General features: G+C 41.0%; 2 protein-coding genes and 1 long non-coding RNA gene across 5 annotated transcripts; 2 read left to right on the top strand and 1 right to left on the bottom strand.

Moving 5' to 3' along the window:
• The first annotated feature begins 869 nt into the window (after nt 1-869).
• On the top strand, nt 870-9255 carry glra4b (glycine receptor, alpha 4b). The gene is made up of 10 exons (XM_053442176.1): nt 870-1158; nt 1684-1811; nt 2770-2837; nt 4059-4282; nt 5554-5636; nt 5728-5865; nt 5970-6184; nt 6769-6927; nt 7529-7624; nt 7733-9255. The coding sequence occupies exons 1-10, from the start codon at nt 1103-1105 to the stop codon at nt 8003-8005; spliced, it is 1440 nt and encodes a 479-aa protein (XP_053298151.1). The 5' UTR covers nt 870-1102; the 3' UTR covers nt 8006-9255.
• LOC128457476 (uncharacterized) lies at nt 4683-11828 on the bottom strand. Its single transcript, XR_008341927.1, has 3 exons — nt 11306-11828; nt 6045-6175; nt 4683-4777 (listed from the first exon to the last, which is right to left on the bottom strand). It is a non-coding gene; the product is annotated as an uncharacterized LOC128457476 (long non-coding RNA).
• nufip2 (nuclear FMR1 interacting protein 2) lies at nt 11060-18571 on the top strand. Of its 3 annotated transcripts, none has more exons than XM_053442174.1 (4): nt 11060-11496; nt 13604-15292; nt 15844-15876; nt 16358-18571. In XM_053442174.1, the coding sequence occupies exons 1-4, from the start codon at nt 11349-11351 to the stop codon at nt 16408-16410; spliced, it is 1923 nt and encodes a 640-aa protein (XP_053298149.1). In that variant the 5' UTR covers nt 11060-11348; the 3' UTR covers nt 16411-18571. The 3 variants fall into 3 exon arrangements, with proteins under 3 accessions (XP_053298149.1, XP_053298148.1, XP_053298150.1); XM_053442173.1 differs by lacking the exon at nt 11060-11496 and adding an exon at nt 11506-11747; XM_053442175.1 differs by lacking the exon at nt 11060-11496 and adding an exon at nt 11820-12369.
• Nucleotides 18572-23730: the final 5159 nt, after the last annotated feature.

The raw sequence follows: 23730 nt of genomic DNA on the forward strand, positions 1-23730 counted from the left end.
TACAGCTTGGCCTACTTTTCCTATCTGGAGGTTAAAATGTTCAAGCATGAAGAAACATTGTTTTTTTTCCTGCAACTGAGGGCGCCTTGTTGTTAGTAATGTGTTCATGTTTCATATTCATACACATTTCTTATCTTATTTGACATCGTGGGCTCCGGAGCGAAGTGTGCAACAGCCTCTCAAGTGTGAGGCAAACACGTGCAGCCACAACGTCCCATCGCTTCCTTTGACATTAATTTTACATGAGTAAATGGTCAGACTGCCTCCCACTCTGTGTGGAGGAATAAACACGAGCCCTCACATTTATATGGGAATTTGCCTGGAGATCTGAGGATGAAATAACTCGACCAGAAACTTTAGACCGCACTGTTTTACGTCCTTTAATTAGAATATAATTAACTGAATGCAACGACCATCTCGTTAGCTTGATTACTTTTCCTGTCCGTCTACAATCTGCAGCTTCATAAGATCCTGTGATTAAATTATGTTCTGTTGTTGATTCTTAGGACATATAAATTATAAAATCTATATTAAAGATCTGTAGATGTATTCATGGTATATTTTATATACATCATATATATAAATAATTGTTTACTCAGCATGATTGATCAATTATAAAAAACCTAGATACAGAATAATATATATAGAAATCTAACTGATGGTTTAAATTGAAGTGTGCTTCACAGTTTCTTTATTCATTTAATTTTCTGCTTTGAAATTTTACATTTATGATTCAAACCCTACGTTTTTCCTGCTGTTCTGATGCTGTCATGACGAGCGATATGAGGCCACTCTGCCATGAAAGTGCTCCTGTCTCTTTAAATGTTCTTGCAGTTACTCCTTCAGCATGCATATGACCATAAAAAAGAGATAAAGCTTGAAGTCATCAACACAGGAAGGAAGGAAAAAAACTTCCCCAGGATTTTGAATTATACAGCAGCAGCATCCTGTATTTTACACCTGCAGAGGGGGAGGCAGCCTCAGCTGAGTGGAGAGGACAGTCAGACTGGAGGAGCAAACAAGTTCCCTGCATCGCAGCTTTTTTCTTTTTCAGTTCTTTTTCTCTCCTTTTGTCTCATTCTGTTTTTCCTCCTTAGTAAGAATGCTATTGCACATGTGTATGGTCTTGTCTTCTTCTGTCATTCTTCTACAAGGCGGGTAAGATACAATTTAAGGCTGGTCTATATTAACCTTACTTGAAGCTGATTGTAGGAGAGTTCTGCTGTTTTCTTATTAATTATAAGGCATAAACTGCATGTTTATTTTTCTAGACCTTGACACTGAATTGAACTGCTGTTAATGAGGCAGGAGATTAGCGGTGCTTCTTTGCCTTAGAGGCATGACAACGTTTAGTTTTGTTTTAGGAGAAGAATCATGTTTTTTTTTATTTAAGAGAGCACTTTATTTAAATGAAAATTTGTATTAATGTAAAATTTGTATTAAAATAAATTATAAAATTATTTTGCAGAAGATCTGTATAGGATTGGAAATATTTAAACAGCCTGACTTGAGCACTGTTTAGTACAAATGAAAATTGCTACACGTGCATGTACAGTTCCTGCAGCTGCATGTCTAGATATTGTATATCAGTAGCACAAATTGTTTCTCTGAATAGACTGGAGGTATTAATTATTAAGTAAAATCACGTGAGCACATGCGGTTTGTTGTGCCGTCATCTGGCAGGTCCGTGCTCTGTAAGGAGATGAAGTTGCCCAGCAGAGCAGCCAAGCCCCCCTCTCCATCTGACTTTCTGGACAAACTGATGGGACGCACATCTGGCTACGACGCCCGCATCAGACCCAACTTCAAAGGTAAGGCGCACAGTGTGGCGTGCGGGGCGGGAGGACCTCCTCCACCGGGACAGGTGTGAGAAAGTACGCTGCTCAATTTGCATAACGGTCTGGGCGGCGAGGCAGCACAAATCATTCACAGATGGGTCAGAAGTGAGAGATGCTGCAGGCTGCGATGTTTTCCCACAGGAGCCTTTGTTTTGTCATGTGTTGTTGCGGTTTTCATACTGACCCACTGCCTTAGGTTACCATATTTTACATCAACTTCTCCTTCAGATCTTTCTGTCAGATATGTGCAGTTGCCCTTGTATATTACCCCACAGGCCTATTTCAGTCCAATCTGGAGCTTTCGTGGTGAGCGAAGCCGGCAGATTATCAACTGACATACTTCCCCCCTCAGCCTCTGGGATTGTGTTGCATACATATTTCATACTTGCTCCACATCCTTGTCAGTGCATGCTGGGTAAGTCCCGACTGATTAGTTATATATACACTAATGTAACTAAAAGAGAATCAATAAATTATAGCCTGTTAGGAAATGAGCCGCTGAAATATTTAACGTTCCAGAGGTGTACAGAAGGACCACACTAATGGGAGCATAGTGGAAATGACAATACAACTGTCTGAGGATCAGTGCACAGCGCGACACATTATGACAGGAACAAGCTGATTTTATTTCGCACAAGCGTCCTGCTCAGTGCGTCATACTTGGAGCGGCTGTGGGTCAGGGACGTCCACCGACCTTCGATCCCCAGCTCCTACAGTCACTCTGCCAACGTGTCCTTGAGCAAGACACTAAACACTGCCCCTGACTGTCGTGTGTGAATGTGACTTGCACTGTAAAGCACCTTGAGTGTTTGACAAGACTGGAAAGGCACTAAAGGTGCTATATAGACACAGTCCATTTAACATGTGGATTATAGTATATTTCAGAAACCAGTGTAACTATGATGTGTGTTGACAATCTGTTCTCTGTCAGGTCCTCCTGTCAACGTCACGTGTAACATCTTCATCAACAGCTTCGGATCCATCACCGAAACAACTATGGTGAGAATTTGAGCTACAATGCACAGTGGTCACATCTTTTCGATAAAATTTGTACCAAAGAAATCAGGCCCATTTAAGGAACTGATCTCATTGAGTGTGTTCAATTTGGATCAGCTTGACTGAATTTCAGGAGCCTGTTAGGCCATAGTTCCCCTATAATACTGTTTTGATGTATAAAATAGCGAAACATGTACTTATTCTCCCAACTGCATATCACAACATTCGAATGTCCACATCTGAGGCAGACATATTTTGGTTGACAAAAATAATTCCCTCAGATGCATTAGATTCTGGTGTTGATTCATTTTGAAGAAATCTCTGGCTCTCGTCCCTCTGTTAGTTAGGCCACGCTTCATGATCCCTAAAACATACGCTCATCGGGTTATGACTAATTAGTGACTGTAAACACCATCTTGTAAGTTCAGTGAATTACTGTACGCTAGGATTTCTCTGTCTCTGTCAAATCAGAGGCCATCCTTTATTTATGAGGCCAACAGAGAGAGTTTGGGGTCTGTCTTGTTTTTTTTTTGTGTGCTTTTTCTTGCTGAAGTTTAGCGTTAGGAAGCCTCATGCATTTTTGAAAACATCTCCTTGGAGGGCCATCAAATTTTAATTGATGAAATTGTAAGTGGAGTTTGCAGTCATTTGGGTTGTGGCCACTCAAGTCTGTTTGTCAGCATTTATGTAGCTTTTATTCCTCCTCCTCCTCCTCTTCCTCCACCCTGTGAGAGTGTGTGGGGGCTCAGTGGACCTCACCTGCTAAGTGAGGCTGCAGATTTATTTATTGACAACATAATTTGATGCAAAATGTTAGTGAATTTGCTTCTCTTATTCTATCAAGGTCCCCTGTGGAACCTTCCAAATTATCTCACCTCTCTTATTTAAAAAAACGACAGTACTACCGTACACTTATATAACCCAAGATATCCCTCATGTGCTCAAAACCAATGGCAGATATTGGTTTTGGGTATTACACATCGCTCTTGAAAGCTCCCCTATCTGATCTCTTCCAAGAATCTTATAATTCTATCAATTCCTTGTTTGTGTTGTCATTCCTGTCTGTTTTTTTGTTGTTGTGTATGTTTATTTGTTCTCAGAGAAATGAGATGTTCCTCTTAACGAGACTGCCTGATTAAGTAGAGATTATATTTAAAAAGAAATGTGGCCCAATTACAACAATTACAATTTATGCCTAATTGCCTATATATTTTAACTCCACAGGATTACCGCCTCAATGTATTTCTGAGGCAGCAGTGGAATGACCCTCGACTGGCGTATAAGGAATATCCAGACGACTCTCTGGACCTGGACCCGTCGATGTTGGACTCCATTTGGAAACCTGACCTGTTCTTCGCAAACGAAAAGGGAGCGAACTTCCACGAGGTCACAACAGACAACAAGCTGCTTCGGATATTCCACAATGGAAATGTCCTCTACAGCATCAGGTTATCTTAATTTTAAATTGGTCATCTAGCTGAAATGAATACAAACTTCTACCACCGCAAGTTGCAGTCGTATATATATGATCCAACAGCACGTTTGTTTCACTCCAGTTCAGTTCATTTATAATCGTACTGTCCAGCCCACACTGTGAATAAACTCATGTAAAACAGTATCCGCAGGCTCAGGTCAGTGATGTGGCAGTAAAGCGGTGGTGAACTGTAGCATAATGGTAAGGAGTTAGAAGTAGAATATACTGTATAAGATGGAGGAAGCAGTGTTCAGAGCTCTGTTTGCAAATCTGTTTGAGATGAAATCAATTTCCCTGGATGAACCTTTAACCTTTAAATCAACAACCATCCATTGGAATAACAGAAACATAATGTTTCATTCTTTAAAAAATTGGCCTCACTTACCACCATAGTATCTCTGAATGACACTGACGCAGCAGTCACTTCTTCCTCCTTTCTTCAGTATCACTCATCTTCACCTCGTCTTTCCTGGATAAAAGAGAAGAATGGTGCTTGAAATAACCAGTGAGAGACAGTAGAAAGCTGTGTCAGCAAAATGCTTTATCATCAGTGAAGCCAACATCTCCATTGACGGATGGGATGTTCTTTTTGATCCAGATCCCTATGGTGAGGAGGGAAGGTTTTTTTGTGCTGGTGTTACATCAGACCTTTCAAAAGGTGGACATGTTGTCTGTCAGCACCTGCCAGTCCTTGGTGGTTTGTCTGAGGCTGCAGTGGAAGAGAAAGATGAAGAGGAGGATAGAGCTGCTGGATGTGAACTTAATGTGGGGTGAGAGTGCAAAAAGGGTTTGAGTGACACCTGAGGGGTTTAGGAGGTGTTGCTTGGCAGGGTATCCACACAGTTAGTCCCATCAATGATTTGATTCCTATTTAGGATTTTTTTTTTTAGGGATAAAAATTTACACAGTTTGCAAGTTGGCCAATTACATGACCAACATCCAATGTCAGTAAGGTGGTCACTAATTTTTACTGAGAACTCATCACTTAATTATAATTTTTTTTAAGTCCCTTGTTCAAGCCCACTGCATATTTCACATAAGCTTGGAAAATAAAAGTTCTTCAAAATTTGTCAAATGTATAATTATAATTAGTAACTGAGTAGTTTATATATATATATATATATATATATATATATACATATAAAAAAGACTAATGACAGGACAGGGGCTCTTCAGGGGCCAATCTGATTTCAGCTGGCCCCTGCATTCCAGTACTAAGATGAAGTTACTCTCTCCTTTTTCCAGGCTGACGCTGACTCTCTCCTGTCCAATGGATCTGAAAAACTTCCCCATGGACAGCCAGATGTGTATCATGCAGCTGGAAAGCTGTGAGTCCACCTTTCATGGCAGGGCTGATGTTACATAAACATGTTATCTTTACTTATTACGTATGGTTTGCCGTCTTTCTGCCTCTTCTAGTCGGCTACACCATGAACGATCTTATTTTTGAATGGTTGGATGTCGGCGCCGTGCAGGTGGCTGATGATATGACACTGCCTCAGTTTGTGCTGAACGAGGAGAAAGGCCTTGGCTACTGCACCAAGCACTACAACACAGGTACAGGGCATTTGACAACCTGTCGTTCAGCATCCTTAAAAGATGCTGCCCATCGACTTCTAATGAGACTGTCAGATTGCACCTGTATCTCCTCCTGTTGTTAGGTAAATTCACCTGCATCGAGGTCAAATTCTACCTGGAGCGTCAGATGGGCTACTACCTGATTCAGATGTACATACCGAGCCTGCTCACCGTCATCCTGTCCTGGGTTTCCTTCTGGATCAACATGGATGCGGCTCCGGCCCGAGTGGGACTGGGCATCACAACGGTGCTCACCATGACCACACAGAGCTCTGGCTCCAGGGCTTCCCTGCCAAAGGTCAGAGAGTTTGGTTTGTTAAACATCACTGATGTGAAACACAAGTTAATTAAGTGTTAAGTAAATAGTCCGGGATGATGTCAGGGGAAACTAGAAAGTCACATGGAGAGAGCACAGATCCGTAGAGGAGAAAAGGCTGATTGGCCTTATCACTCAGTTACATTGTTACAGTTATGTTTGAGATTAAAATGTTACACACATTGAAATACACTGAAATATATACAGTAGTTACACTTAGCTCCACCTTAGCCTACCAGAACATTAAAGTACTGTTTAAATATTATGTCTCAATAATAATGATCCAATAATATGAAGAAATTATGTACAAATATATCCCTGACAGGAACGTCTCTGCATAATTAGCAGAATGTTGCGAATACTTTTGTACTAGTACTCAAGTAAAATAATCTACAATTTCTATTTGCGATGGAGTATTTTTAGTGTAGTTTTGTTGAGCTACTATTGTATTACTACCATTGTTTAACACCAGAGAAAAAACATGATGGATATAATGTATCCTGTAATTCCATCCATAGTTCTCTCGTGTCCCTGCCTCTCCTGATTTGCCTTTCACTGACTCACAGGTGTCCTATGTAAAAGCCATAGACATCTGGATGGCGGTTTGTCTCCTGTTTGTGTTTGCTGCACTACTGGAGTACGCAGCCGTTAATTTTGTTTCACGCCAGCACAAGGATTTCTTCAGACTGAGGAAGAAGCTCAAAGAGCAGCAGCGGCAGAGAACAGTGAGTGCGACCCCCCCGTCCCCCCCACCCACCCACCTCCTCAGCCCCTCGGGCAGCTGTCACCTGCTATTCCTTGAGCCCGGCTCTGCACGAGCTACACAACCCGGCTGCATGTTGCGCTCCAGCCGGGAAACGCAGACAGCATTGACCTGTGATTAATTCTGTTTTTTCGAATACTCTCAACATCTTGCTGCCTCACTCCGCACTTTCATTGGAATAAGAAAAATAACGGGCTTGGCCACCTTTAAAAACTAGAATCATTCTTAAATGCAGCAGTGTGAAGGCAGCTGCAGGATGCATTAATACCTTCTAATATTTACACCACAGTACAGCCATCTGCTTGAATCCTGTTAACTTAATCATTTACAGGGATTATGCAAAGCCGGGGAAATTTGCTCTGACAACATCTTCAAGCTGCCTCATTTCACATTAATGTCAGACGTGTATTCACTTTGCAAGAAGCAGCTGACGATCACTTGTTAATGTACAAGATTTGAAACATGCATGTGACTCAGCGGGCTCCCCATTATTGCAAACTGTTCGATCTGTGAAATCTGTTTGATGATTATATTCATGTCATGTTTTTTTTCCTCATCATCAGCAGGGAAGTGTTGACAGTAAAGCGAAGGGAAACAACACGCCAGGAAAAAGTGCTGCTCATGGGAGCGTGGCCCAGCAGTGCACCGCCTGTTCGCGGGTATGTGCTGTCGCCTTGTTCAAGTCAGAAGACAGATTAGAAAGAAAACAGACCATTCTCTCAAAAAAGAGCAGATGGATATTCTGTGCTGTGTCTTGTTTCTTCCAGGAGGAGGAGCTGGCACAGCAGGGTCTCCTCTTCCAGAGTTTGGGCATCGCGCTGTCGGCAGGAAGTGCACCGGAAATGGACGCCACGCCGGTGTTTGCTGATCTACCTCCTGGTTTAGGTTTCTATGAAATCCGCAGGCGCTTCGTGGATCGAGCGAAGAGGATCGACACCATCTCCCGAGCCGTCTTCCCCATGAGCTTCCTCATGTTTAACGTTCTGTACTGGCTCACCTACAAAGTCCTGCGACACGAGGACCTCCAGGCCGCACAGTGACAGCACAACACCGGAGGACCAATAGGGCGACAGGATGCATCTAATCCTGGTGTCTTCACTGAAACATTGACAGGCTGAGGGACCTCGGCTCAGCAATACGGAGGAGTTGATCAGTTCCTTTCAATTTTTAATACTTCAAAGAGATGCACTTTTTATTGGCACTGATGCAATATACATTACACACTACACATTATGTCCAGTCTGTATTTTAACTGTATCACCCCCACACTTTTTTTGGAAACATCTGTGTCTTCACGTGTATTTGTACTGCAGTACTTTCCTGTCAAGTCTACTTTTTAAAAAACATTTTGCCATGGTCGACAGCTCATTGATATGAGCACAGCTTTTGTATCAGACAGCCACCAAAACATATATCACTACATGTATCCAGATACTATTCCAAGAATTACATTTCTTAGTAAACTACAGGCTTCTAGGATGTAAAAGTATTTTTATATAAAATAATATTTATCAGCTAAATTACATTTCAAATTCTAAAGGGAGAAAAGGAAATACTGCCCAAAAATGTCACTATATACTCATATTATAGCATGGCACAAACATAGCTAAATATAGTATGAATTTTATTCATTACTCATTATGTCTTCAATTTCAAATCTGCATATTGGCCATAGATTGTTATTATTAATATTCAATCATTGGACAACATTAAAAAGGCGATAGACTTAAAAATATACCTAATTTCCTATGGTAAATATTGTTTTATTAACTGATAAATTCTACAGAATGGTGAAATATTCCAGTTCGTTTCAATTAACAACAAAATCAGTGGATATTTTGATATGTATAAAATGTCAATTTTACGATATTACATGAGCATTTATAACATGAGTCTAATCTTTAACCAAATTCTTTGCAGATATCTTGAATCCAGCGTGGTATGACCATTGTTAATCTCTGGTTTTTATTGTTGTTTTATTTTTATTCTAACTTTGATAAGTATTATGTAAGCATTTGGTTTTTGCCAGAATCCAAACCTAAGAATTTAACTGTGAGCTATGATGTTTATAATTTCACTCTATGTGAGAAGCCAGAAGCATCTAACCAGCACTGAACTATATTTGTCTTCCTCTCGTACTTTTCTCACTCAAGGTTATTTTTAGGTCTCACTCTACTTTCAGGTGGGAACTGTACAAAATGCCTCTGCAATAACAGTCTCCTGAGTTGCTTCCATGACTGAAACTCAGTACCTAATATTACATATTGCTAGATTAGCTTTTCTGTGTGCACATGCCTGGAGACCAGGTCCATCTTAAAGAGGCCTATATGTCTTGTTTTAAAAATAAATCTTGTCATAAAATGAAGCTGTCATATTAATATTTCATTGAAATGGTAGCTGTCATGTACAGTATGCGTATAGGAGGAGGAGGGCTGCATTTATCAGCAGAGTCGGGGATAGGCACATTTTCTAAATAACAGTAAAAGGATGTTTTTTAACCACAGGAACTGTCAGATTATATCGCTGTTGAAGTGAATACATATACATATCATAATTTATACCTTGAGAAATTGAAAACTAAACGTTATCTTAATCGTTTGTTCAGATACATTAAGGTTTTATTCTGATATCACACAACTGCAATTAGCTCACACCAGAGGCACAAACTCGATACCCTCGGGGGAAACTTGTTAAATCTATACAAATCACATGTTTTTGAGTGAAAATCTCGATTTCCACTGCACGTGTCAACCGTTTACAGATTGGGTCTCTAGCCACAAGGGGGCGCAATGGGTTCTGTTATCTGTTTCATGTGAGCAATGTTGAACGACGGTATGTCACAGGTAGTCCTGATCATACTTTCCTTCTACTCAGTCTGAGGGGAGGATCTCATGTTTTGGGGTTGACTGTTACATGTAGAATTACTGAGTTGAACTGTCATTTAGTATTAAAATTCATGGGGTGTGGTATTAATTGGCAGAAATTGCCCCCTTTTCCTACAAAGGATCAGTTAATTGCACAAGACTAATATGTCCAATGCCTAATACAATAATAACTACTCCTCTTTCATCTTTTTAATGGCTCGGCAAATATCAGTCTATCACACAAAGTGAATTAGTTGCTCAGGTCCAACCCAAAACCTCTTAGCATTTACTCTTTGTTTGTCTTGTCAGTCACACGCAATTAAGTCAGATCAACATGAGATAATAAATGATGAGGTGATGACAGGCGGACTTCACAAACAACACTTACTGAGGATGAGTGCTAAAATCTGTTAATAAATGCACATTAGATCGGTTAATCTAACATTACCTGCTCTGTTTATGCTTTGTGATGACTGAATGATGATTTTTATTGATGAAGGCAGAGCGGCTCAGTGGCTATTTTCACATGTTTGGAGGTGAAATTAGTGATAAGACATATAATTGGACAAGAAATACTTACAATCATAACACAGAGAAATAAATGTTCAAGTTTAAGTGTGCAAAATAATTATAATAGGCATGTAGCACACTGCTTATTGCTGATTGCTGATTATAGTATTCGTTTTTGCACATTTTGCACTAATGCATAACATTGCATTGCTTTATATTATTCTTTAATATGTGATAAAACAAATCTTTAAATTAATGCACATTAGATAACTGTATCTAAATTAATGCTCCATTTATGTTTTGTGATGATTGAATGATTTATTTTGATGCAGGCAGTGGATCAAACGCTATTTTCATATATGTACGGTGGAATTAGTTATAAATTATATAATTGAGCAAGATACATAACACATACAATGCATCACATGACACAGGATTATAAATATGAAAGTTGGAGTGTGCACAAATGTTTCTTATGCAACTTTTGATGTTATTATTAATTTTTACTCATTTTGCCCAAAATGCAAATAGAGCCTAGCTTTTTATAGTCCTTCAATATTTGTTGCCAGATCGATGTGTCATGTTTGAGAACAGAGATGGTTTTCCATTTAGGGAGCAGGGCTGGTCTCTCGGGGACCCTCCATCAAAGTGTGTCCACCGGCTGGAGACGTGGCAGAGCCTCCGGTCATATGATTGTAGTTCGTTCTCGAACCCCACCCCGGTACTGCCCACCATGCAAACACTTGTATAATGTCGTGATTTCCCCGCGATCAAACATGTGCCAGCGGCTCAAAGTGCTGCTCAATGTTCCCTGCGCGTCTCAGCACAATCCCGGCTCCTGGATTTAGTGGCGGCGACGACCACCCAAAAAACAGAGCCATTTTTAGACGTTTACTGCTGACGTTTACACGGGCTTCAAATAGCTTCCGTTTTACAGTGGTAGTGATTGGACTGCTCTCTACTTACCCACTGAGCTAATGCACTGAGCTGAGCGAGTCTCCACACTTCAATGGAGGATCAGCCCAGAGATCGGGCAAAAGACAGACACTACGAGCAGCGCGGGGAGGACAGACACTCGACCCATCGCACAGCCGCTCTGAAAAATGATCAGAGCCACTTCCAGCGCCAGCATCAGGAAACGCAGACGAAGAAAACAGGTCGGGCCATCCTGGGGGGGAAAAAGTTAGCTAACGCTTGCTAGCCTCTGTGGGCTAATGTCAACGAGCCCACTAGCATTTTTGCTAGTCAGTAATGTGGGCACCCATCATTGCTGAAGGCTTAGCTCTCTTGCTAGCTCTTAATTCAAACTACAAACTGTTAGCTGGAGTAATTGGGGAAGGATATGTGTGGAGTAGCTGTCTGGTTAGCCTGGTAGCTAGCCGCTGTCGGAGGAGAAACCCGCCGTCAGGTTAGACACTCGGCTGACGTTGCGTGACAGTTGTCGCTGGTTGTGGTTTGACATATCGGGGATTGACCTTGTGCGCCGGTTTCACCATCCATCTTTATTTTAGCTAACGCGACTAAATCGCTCCATAAGCCCACTGTGTCCGCGTGTGGTGAAAACACACTACATGCTGTGTGCACACGGGGAGTTGTCTCCAGCAGGAGCCTAAGACTTGCCCATCTCAGCCCGTGTCCACTTTAGGAAAACGAGCCGGCTCCACTGGAATGTTCTGAGCTTCCATTTCCTGTCGGCCATGTTAGAATATCCCGACTAGCTCATGCTACCATCACCCGGCTCGTGAGGCTCTTTTATTCTCCAAATCACAACGCTGTGTGGTATTAGCATGTAGCGGTGGTGTGTTCACGTACTTATATTGGCTGGAGTGGGTTGGTTACCTTCTGTCATGAGCGGCTAATGTAGCCAGGGCGTGTTAATGTCAGACGAGCCGATGCTAAGTTGACGTTAGCTAACGTTAGCCTCCTCTGACAGGCCTGTTGCATGTTGACCAGTCTACGTGCAGCCACGCAGCCGCTTGACCATAAGCACAAAGACCAGATCTGACCACAGCAGGAAACGATCTGTAACGGTGATTATGCTCTCTGCTGCGCTAACACATTAGCATGTACATACACGAGAAGCTGCCTCTTTGTGTTAAAGCGAAGTGAGGTTGTGTGTAGAAGCCTGTCTGTGCTGCTGTGGCCCACAGACATGAGGGAAATCCCACGTTGACACAGCAGTTCCATGTCTGTGTGCCAGCGCACAGACCTATTTATGGTTCACTGCCAGACCGACATGTATTTATAAGTGCTTCTGTGAGGATATGCACCCTGCAACTACTGTTCTTTTGTGTCATATCACTATTGTCAAGAAGGCTATTCAGCCAACAGGCCATTGTGCGTTAACAGTTATAAAACACATCACATCTCCGACACTCGTTAAACACAACAAGCACCCAGCTCATCTCTGGATGAGTTGGGAGCATAGTCAGTTTATAATTGCAATACAATCTATGGTTTGGATTTAAGTTTTTCATGTAACACCGCAAGCATAATCTGGAAATTGCATGAATATTATTTTATTGTCACCTTATTGGGATAAAGGTTCTGTGGCCGAAAGAGCTCAAGGCACTGCAAATTAAGAAAACCCATGCAAATGGGAAAAATTTGCAACTTAAGAAAATACATGCAAATGGCAAAAACACGTGCATACTTCAACAACTTTCACATAGCATTTTTGGCAGCACACATGTCGTCAAATTTATGTTTTCTTAATTTGCACGCGTTTCTTCTTAATGCGTGGTTTTCTTGATTTGCGGTGCGTGGGGCTCTCTCGGTCACTGTATAAAGGTCACTTTGTTACAACATTCATTTATATTTGATAGAGTTCTTAACAGCCATTGCTTTGATTATAATCAGAAAAGAACTGTGAACAGTAAGTGAATTGTTATTGAATTTGTGCTGCATATTTTAGGTTACACAAGAAACATCCTGTTCAAATCTCTGGCGAACAGGCACAATTTTTAAAGGACAAATATTGATTAAAGTGAATTATTCATACTTGGATTTACAAGTGTCGTGTTAGCTTGATAAAAGTATCGTAACCATTTTTAGGTCTTGCAACTATACGGGAACATCATTTTTATTATTGCTTGATCAATTATTTTCTGAACATTGGGTGCAGTGCCCCAAAGTTGTTTATAATTATTCCTTAAACTTTAAGTGGAAAAGTTTGGGCAGCTTCTGCAAGGTAGTTAAACTATAAAGTTGGGTTGTTCTATCATCCATCATTTCAGTATAAACTGATTTTGTTTCCCATTTCAGGCACTAAAAAAGTAAACATCAGTGACGCGGAGGGGGAGAAGATTACACACCTGTCTGATACTGTTGCTATGTCACACCCCCCCACTAGCAATGGTAACAGATACATCAGTGGTGCAAATGTGAAGCCGAAGTCCACCCAAAAGCTGTACACAACTGTTCCAAAATTTAGCAGCAAAGGGTTGGACCATAAGAAGAATATGGACCTTAAGAATGACAAGGCCTTGGATTTGAATCATCACGAGGGCCAACCTTTGGATAAGAAAGACTCTTTGTTGCTTCAGAATGGCGTTGTAAACTGTGGCTTAATTACAAATGGCTATTCGACCAAGGACAATGATGAAAGCGGTTCAGAAGGTGGATATACTACTCCGAAGAAACGCAAGGCCAGATGTAACAATGCCAAGAACACTGATAATGTGATAAAAGACGAGGAGAGAGACATGCAGCAGGGCGACACTACGCAGGAGTCTGGGGAATTGGATTTCGAGACAACTGAGAAGGGAGTGACTTCTAGACTTGATGGCTTTAGAGCCGCCCACAAAGTAGAAGCTCAGTCAGCGGCGAGACGCGCAGCTGTGTCCGAGGCTTCAGTGGGTGAATCGCAGAGGAAAAGCTCTGATGGCAAAACAGTCGGCACGTTTGGTAAAAAGAGTGAGGACAGGCACAAGGCCAAGCTTTCCTCACCTTCAAAAGAGGACTCCTGGACTTTATTCAAGCCCCCTCCAGTATTTCCTGTGGACAATAGCAGTGCTAAAATTGTTCCCAAGATCAGTTATGCAAGTAAAGTAAAAGAGAACCTCAACAAAGTAGCTCAAGGTGGAGGAGAGGCACTGCCTCCTCCCGTTAGACTATCACAGGTCCCAATGTCTGCTTTGAAAACTATCACCTCATCTAGCTTTACTAATGGTCCTGTTTCTGGAAATGGAAACGGCTGCCCATCAGTGGGAACCTTCTTTGCTCCTGCTGCTAGTAGTATCCCATCAGCCCAATCTATCCCAAGTGGCGAGAATGTAGCATCTCCTTTAGAAAGTAACTGTAGCTCTACAACCTGTCCTGTAGATGGAGAAGCATATGAGCTTAGAAAGTGTACTCTTTTAATTTACCCTTTAAATATGCAACCTGTGCTCCCTAGTGCCCGGCACCTTGACCCACCGGCTGCTCAGACAAATCAGAAAGCCTTGGGAGACATCTTCCAGAATCAGTGGGGGCTTTCCTTCATCAACGAGCCCAACTTGGGGCCAGACGGAGGGAGTGGGCAGGTGCCCGCAGAGGACAAGACAACTGGGGTCACACCTCAAATCGAGCGTCAGGCCAGTGCAGCCAAGGTTGCCCAACCCTGCTTTGACATTAGACCATCCTTCTTAGAGCCCGGCACTTTGACTCAAGACCCCGAGAAAAGGACTTGTGCCCCTTGCAATATATCCAATGCTTGTTTTCCTGCTTGTGTGACGAGCGACGAGGAGAACAAGTTGCAGCCATGTGGCCAGGAAAAGACAAAACCCGAGGCCAAGGGTGCAGGTTCTGCTGCGCCAGCCCCCAGTAAAGACAATGGTGCTAAGCCTGCACAGGGCCAGCTAACCACTTTGCTGTTTGGCTCCTCTAACGAACCGGCCCACTCTAAAGACATTGGCAGGAGGTCCTGCTGGGGGCCCTTTGACATTAAAGCTGCTGTCACTTATCACACTAAAGGTAACTTTTACGATCTACTCTATTCATCAAATTAATTTCTTACTATTTAAAGTTGTAATCCTTATTCGTGAGGTGGTTATTGGTGGTAACAGCAAGTGTGGTTTAGTACGACATCGAACACGACCTGAGCAGCTATTTGTTCAGGAATACAACGGAAGAGCGGATGGTTTAACTTTTTACTGTGAAGCTAAACAAACTTGCATCACAGAGACTTGAATGGCAGCAGAGAAGTGCAACAGGAGTTGGTTCCCTTCTCCACTTCTCTGGCTGTTCCCACATGTTTCTCCGCTGCCCGACATACATTAATTTACATCCATTGAGTGGCTTTTGCCTAGAAAATGCAGCAGTATCAAAAACAGTTAATTGAACTATGAAAGGATTATAACTTTTACCACTGTCCTGTTACGGAGGATTGGATAAACATCAAAGGATTAAATTATTAAAACAAGACATGTACATAAATTTGGCTTCATAGAATTTTTTTTTAATGATATCAGTGTTAGATGTTTATGACCAGTTGATGCTGAATTAATTTTCTTTTCCCTCAACAGAAATGGAATCCATTTTCAACTTGCAAAAACAAGGTAATTTAAACCTGTTTGTCTGACCTTTTTAAGAATGTATAGGATTGAGAAATATAAGAACATTAAACACAATTTGACATGTCGGTAGAGCGCATGCAGATAGCTGTAGATCACGGAATTATCATAACAGTAAATCCCTGAAAGACCAGAGGACACAATTGTTTTATGACTAAACGGTAAACAAAGCACCGAAGGTAATCACACTGCTGTAGTTACTGAGCGTGACGCACGGCTGTTGGCTGATCCTGCAAACTGTGTGTTGATGTCCACAAAAACGTCAAATAAATGATAGTGGAGTCTTTGTTTGCCAAGTGTACACAAGCTCCAATCAAAAGAGCTGAGTTTTGTTTGTGTTGGATATTTTGACACCGTCTGTGATATTGAAATTGGTAAATTTTCTTTATTTTGGTAAGTCCGAGAACTTGTATAATGTAATTTAATGACCTAACGTTTTGCTTCCTGTCTTTCCTCTCGGCTCTAGATCCAAAAAGAGTAGTGATTTATGATGAAACCAAGGATGGACCTGGTCAGTGAGGTAGACTTTCTCTTCTGGGTGCTGCAGTTATCTACCTTGGAAATCATAAATCCTCTTGGATAGATAAAGTGACAACTGTGAAAACATTGACCGTTAAGCATGACACATTTTCCTTGGAATCTCGGGCGGAAAAACAGACTTCTTTCCTTTGTGGGACAGACAAACAAACAAACACACACACACAGACAGACAAACACTCTGGAGGGACGTTAAAGGAGCTGATCGGTGCCTCTCCAACACGATGAATGGACACATGCATCTTGAAGCTGTTTGTCTCATGGCTCTTTAAGGAAGATGTTAAGGAGTTCAACAGAGGAAGGTGTCCAGGACAGCGCATCCCTTAGCCTTTATCCTGTCAAACTGCGGCAGCCGCCAGTCTGACTGTGGGATGCCTCAGTCATTTTATTCTTTCTTCACGCGTTCATATGAGTTCATTGTAGATATGTTAGATGTTATACATACACATCCGTGTGCAAGCTTGAATTCATTGTGAACAAAAAGGAAAACACACTTTGCAAAGAATGCCTTGAAGTTGTGGAGCAAGAATCGTGGGAGTCCCGTTAAACTGTAAGTTCAGTGACAGCTTGTAGGTGAGGCCCCATCCAGGAAGGGAGAACCTTGTCTTAAAATCCTTTTACGGGGAAGTTAAGAGCCCAGAAAATAAACGCTTGCTCTTTTTCTTTCTTTTATACTGTTGGGTCTGACGTAACATGGGTGTTATCTGCACTGCAGTGTGACCCCTGAGCACAGGTACAAAAAGTGCCCAAGTTGAAGTAAAAGTCTAGCCCCTTCATTTCACTGTTTAATACAGGTTTTACTAAAGATTAAAATATAAACAGGTCTCCATCGAAGACAAAACCTTTTTTTATCTTTGCGCTTCTCGTACATTTCATGTAGATTGTTATCAGGTCAGTGCAGACTGTTCTTAAATTCAGACTCGTATACCTGATTATATGTGCAGTCTCAGTTTAGGAATGAACTGGGTGACGAGCTGTAAAGTGAGAGACATTTCTTCCAACAAGGTCTCCTGCGTTTTGTGCTGTTTGTTCAGCAGCAAGACTCAGGATATCCATACACATGATTATTGCCTGTTTCTGTCTGGTTCAGCTCTCGTCAAAGAAACGTGTGTTGAATTTTATGACTAGGGATTTTTTGTTTTGTTTCCCTTGCTCAGCGTTTTGTCTTTTACTTTTCAGTCTTATGGCATTGTATTCCTTGCATGTTTACTGGTGGAAATGAATGAGTCAGAGGTCACTGTTCATCGCAACACTAAGATTACAGTAACACAACAACAATCGCAATACTAATCTAGGTTCCCCCTCGACTAGCCACTTTGTCAAACCATTATGAAATGTGAAGATACGTTATATACTATTATGTTTTACTGTAGATAACCTTTGCAAACCAGTGTGCAATAACCCCCATGTGAACCAGTCATACAAGCAATGTGTGGTATGGGTTGTATGGAGCTAACAAAAATCATCACCCAAGATTCTGCTGTGGCCTGCAGTTCAAAAATGTTTAAGGTGCATTTTCAGTTTATTGTACTTTTTTTTTTTTTTTCTTCAAAAGAGCTCATGTTGAAAGATCTAATTATGTCTATGGGAGCCCAAACTTGCTACCAGCTAACTAGCCAGCTGTGACATCTCTTTCCATCACCATCTCCAGATCAGGATTGGTTTATTCTACACAACGAAAGGAACCGTGCAGGTTTCTTAGCTCTAGAAGACATGATTTGGTTAATGTGTGGATTAATAGCACTTTATGTAAACTAATTGCTTTTATCTTTTAATTACTAGAGAGATCTATATGTACTGACAAGAAATACTCCTTGAAAGAATGGCTCTGGGCTGTTACCTTTAAAAAAAAAAAAAAAAAAAGTTGATAAATACAGAATTATTAAATGTAACTCAGGTAGTGTTGATAAAGCCATGACTATGTTAAATATTTTTTTTTTCTTTTGCCAAACGACCCGTTGTGTTATGTTCTCATAATTGGAACATGTATGAATTGGAGTCCGGCTATATAAAGTCTCATGTGATGTTGTGACAAAACATCCGAAACGACCTTTCTGAGGCAAACTGGGCATGCACGGTGCTGTCATCGATCATTGTGGGCTCTAAAAATGTTCTGTTCCCCTTTTTAAAGAAGAAAAAATAAGCACATTGCTCCATGCGCTGTTTTAACGTACACTAGTCTGTAACCTTGATGGTTTGTTTTCTTCCTCATGTTCATAGTGAAGCACCTCTTGATTTGTATGATCGCTGAACATCAGTGGTGGGGTGCTTTTTTTTCTTTTTTTTTTTGAGTGGGGGAGATGCATACTGGGAAATTAGCCTCTGTAGTACACTTCTTCCCACTGTGTCCTGATCAGGCAGCGGCGCCGTTGTACCTGTGTGCTGAGAGAAAGTCATAACTGCAGCCGCTGTTTCTTTGTTTTTGTACAAGTTAACATTTATCTTCCGTGTCTAATCGCAGTCAGCTCTCTGGTATTTAAAATGCTTTGTTTAAGGCTTCCACTGTATAGCGAGTGATGGATGAGTATTATCAGATGCTGCCCACTGAATGAGATCTGGCTGATGAGGACGCCAAGGTGTTTGACAATTAGCATTTAGACTTTCTGTTTTTTTGTGCTTGTAGAGATTGACATTAATCTGGCATAAAATCACGCAAAATGTTTTTAATTTAATTTCCTCTGATTGCCCATAATCCTCGGACAGTGATATAATCAGGTTACCATAATACCAAATTGTTCAGTGGACAGTGGATGCATCTCTAGGCTTCTAAATGTAAAACAGGGTGATTGAAATGAGTCGTACGTGATTTTACTGTAGTCTTAACGATGAATTACTTCTTTTTTTCCCTTCTCTTTCTTAAAGTTTTAGTTTTGTCGAGGGGATCGCCCTGCGACAGAGAAATCAGAGGATCTCTCGTCCTCCTGCCCCAAGGCTCCTCCTACTTTCAAGCACTTATTATACAGTGAAAAAGGCTATGTCGAATATGCATTTATAAGAGAGAGAACTATTAGCGTTGTAGCCTGCAAACCAAAAACAGGTTGTGGAAGCGGAGTAGATGTGTTAATCAGTGATGTGGATGGAGGGGGTGACTGATGAGTGACTGACGGAAAGAGTGTGGAGCTCCGACTCTCGACCCCCCCCCCCCCCCCCCGCCCCTCAGGACGTGCAATCACCTCAAGGACGCTGAAGAGGGCGTCCCGGTTGTGAGTGGCGAGTCTGGCCTCGTTGTTTCATGGTTGTGTGCATAGCGAGTTCTTCCCATTATATGCAAGTTCCTCATATATTTTGAACCCCCCCCCGCCCCCCCTCCCTTCCATCCCCTCCTGCTGTTTCATGTTCAGGTGCCTGTGTGAAAATTAGTACTTTTACAGCAATTTTGATTGTTTAAAATCTGCTTCCAGCATATATCCGTGCCATTTTTTTTCTTCTTTTTCTGTAACATTTTCAATGCTGTCTTTAAGTTTTCTCACAGCTAATACGAATTTTTGACATGGACGCAGCTGAAAGCGATGAGCAGTTGTGTGTGAGTGTGTGCGTTTGTGTGTGTGTTGTAGGTTTTGAAATTGTCATGGCTTGTGTTCAGAACTGTGTGACCTAAAGCCAAAATCAGTTTAGAATGGGACGGATGACAGCCGCTTGCTGGTTTGTGCTCATGCCAGTCTATTGTCATTAGGTTTACGTCTGAAGTAGCACATAATTCATATGAACTGATTTAACAAATTAACGCTTCAACATTTTTTTGTTTTTTTGAGCTATTACCTAATTTATCCATAGATGCACAAGTAGGATGAGACTAAAAGGAATAAATGACACAGAAAATCAAGATGTCTCATGTTATTGATGAGTTTTAGATGATTTAGTTATTGATTAAGACTGACTTATCCCCCCCAACACCATAGCAACAGTGTTAATATATTTGAAGTTTTTATACAAATTAATGCATTTCTTCAGATCGTTGTGATTGAGTGACGAGCATTGAAACACACTGCATCCCACTGTTGCTCTTTTAATATATTTTTATGCGTTAGTGTTGGTGTTGATCATGTTGTGAGGAGGGGATGAGGTATTAACGTGCATTTCAACAAGCTCTGGATCTGCTTTCGCCAAAGGTACACTACTCAGATATTCAGCTACTGGACGGCAAACGTTGTTGTTGTTGAAGATGTCATAACCAGCTCCCTGACGTCGTGAGGAGGAATCACTACTGTAGCAGCTGAATGTCACTTTGAGCGTGTTGTCATACGGGAGTGAGAGGAGAAATCTCCAACAGATAAAACAAATACCGAAAGTGCTGCTTCTTCATCCAGTAATCAGTCGTCTGTAATGGGAAATGCTGGACTTGGTGTTTGTGCTCGACTATTAAAAACTGTCCCTCCTTCAAACTGTCGTTGCCTGTCATGGAACTGTTTTTCTTTTAGTTTTTTTCTTTTCTTTGTTGTTTTCTTCAGTGACACCTTGAGACGTGCAGTGGTTCTGATCCCACACGTGGACAGTAAACTCGGCCAACGTGTCTTTTCTGAGAGGGGTGACGTGTTGTGCCGACTCACCTTTTTGTTTTCTTTCTCTGACATCTCAAATGGCTGTCGTGCTTTTTCTTTCTGTTTGTCTGCTCCTCCTTTACTCACATCTGCACCTCTTGTACCCCTAAAACAAGAGGCAATAGCATTTCATTTTCAGATGTCTTACAGGGCGATCTTTAAGTGAGCAGTATGATTATTTAATTTTTTTTGTTTGAATTTAACAGAAATGTCACATTACATTGTTCTTTTTTTAAGCATGATAATAACCCTCAAATTCCAAACAATGTAATAGTCAATAAAAAAAGAAAACTCCAGTGTTCACAATTTTAGTTTCCATTAAAATGTCAAATTTTCATGAAGAATTCTGTGTGTTGTGTTTTTGATGTTGATTTGTATTGAAGATGTTTGATGTGTTAACAGTGCTGCTCCTGATCCCGTTTACAAAGAACATCATCTTTATCAAGTACTGATACAAATATGCTCATATACACCAGTTAAATTTAAATTATATTTACATTACATTGACTTTGCTGATTTAGTTCAAGTTGGCTGAAAAATTCAGATTTTTTACACCAAATTATTGAATTATAACCCATGTAAGCAATCTTTATATTTTATAAGTTTAGTCAGTTATTAAGTCTCAACCTCTTAATTCTCAAAGCGCTGGTGGTGTAATAAATATTCCATTTGATGCAAATAAATTAGTTTCAAGTACTTTTGAAATACATTTTTTTTTCTTTTTTTCTGGAAAGGGGGCATATAATCCCAGATTTCATATTAAAATTGAACAGTCACAATAAAGTGCACAGCTCCATCAAGGCCCAACAGTTCCCTTAAATACTCATTACATGCGTTCCCTACATGTGCATGATTTTTCCATCAGTATCTATTTTGTTATACCCTGTGAAGTCTGTAAAACTCATATCTTGGTCCATGTCCCACCTTCCACCAAAGTTTGCGGAAATTCATTCATTCGTTTTTGCATCATCCTGCTGATGAAGAAAAGAAACATCCAACAAAAGGACTGAGGTGAAAACATAACCTCCTCTGTGGAGGTAATCAGCACAGAAAACACAGAGTCTCTAAAGAACAGCTCACTTTTTCATATGGATATGAACATCTTGATCTTTGTTTGGCTGCAAGCGTCCATCTCACTGGGGGAAATGTGTGAGTGGGTGATGCAGGGATTTCACTGCTTTGGAGATTTATGATAATCTGGAGTAAACAATAAAATCCCAGTGACAATAATCCCAAATCTGATTTAGCAATTCAATGCACGTCTGCTTTTTGCAGACGAGTTCAAAGTCCCTGTCTGTTCATTAAGAACAACATTAGCTGAAGCCATGTGGTCATAATGAGCTCAGTTTGATCTACAGGCCACTGGGAGCTGCTGCATCATCCTCGCTGAGCACAGAGAGTTGTTCAATGACGCCCCCTTGTGGAAGATAAGTGCACATGGACTGAGTCAATCCAAAACTAAAGATAAACCGGTTTAATCATCTTTTAATTTCATCAGCTGAAGTCGAACAACTCAACTAAAATGTTATCTGGTTTCTCAACTTCCCCTAGTGTTACAAAAGTTGTGAAGTTTAAATTGCTTTCCGTCAGTATTAACATAGTATATAGATATTCTTAAAATTCTTAAATAGATTTGAATGACTTGTTTAATAATATAAATGTATACTATATTATTACAAAACCTTGTGTGCCGGTTCTGTGTTAACATTCCCTAAATAATGATAACCTGTTTCATTAATTTCAAAGCCATTTTTTTTTTTATATATATAAAAGTGCTGATATAAATTTGAAATTTTTTTGATTAATTCCACATGAAATATGTTTAGATATTAGTAAATACTTCTTGTGAATGAAAACACACATCGAGTAGATGTTGAATTCACCACAAACACTGTGTCCTAGGAATCACCAGACCTTCACCACCACCTCCTCATTTTACCTCGTTCACTGTGGACCACTCCACAGACGCCACATGGGGCTTGATGGTTGGCGCCCTGGTGAGAGATTGTCCACTGTGCCGGAAGGTCACTAAAAGGTTTGATCTCTGCATTGACGATTCATCTCTGCTGAAGGTGTTTGTGAACAAGACGCTGAAATCCGTCTCACTTCACTGCTGCAAAAAGGACGGGCACTCAGTGAACCCCTGAAAACACAGGATGACAGGTTAAGGGGGAAAAACAACATCCTTCCAAGGAGGAAAACATGTTCCAGAATAAAAATCCTTACCTGTCAACGAAATGTGTACAGCTCCAACATCAGTGTGTTGACCTGCATCTTTTTAATTTGTTGTTGACAATGGGGCAAGATCAGGTCAGGGTTAAAAAACAAAGCAAGAACAAGATATGGGCTAAAAGTTTCATTTTTTAATGAACACAAAGGGTTGGGGTCACTATCAGTACATCTGACACTGAATGGCCAGTTTCTCTAAAAGCATGTGTTTTACAATCTGTGGTGTAATTGTGCATCTGTGATGAGGCATCGTTTTCCTGCTGAAATTCTTCTCTAATCTCTGATCTTTTCCCTCTGTTGCTTTTTGGTTCCGTTTCCAAACGGCAGAATTGTAAAATATGACATTTCTCAGTTGCACAGGTCAAGAGCTGTTGTGTGGAGCAGTTTCTCCTCACACATTTTGATGAGTCCTTTCACGCTGCTCGTTCTTGACAGAGACAGAAACCAGGAGCGGCGTATCACCCGACTGCATCTCCTGCTTTCTGGGATGAATGCATCAGCTCTGACCAGACAGTCCCTGACATTTAGTGATCTG

The sequence above is a fragment of the Pleuronectes platessa genome, chromosome 15 (genome assembly GCF_947347685.1).
Source record: "Pleuronectes platessa chromosome 15, fPlePla1.1, whole genome shotgun sequence".
NCBI lineage: Eukaryota > Metazoa > Chordata > Actinopteri > Pleuronectiformes > Pleuronectidae > Pleuronectes > Pleuronectes platessa.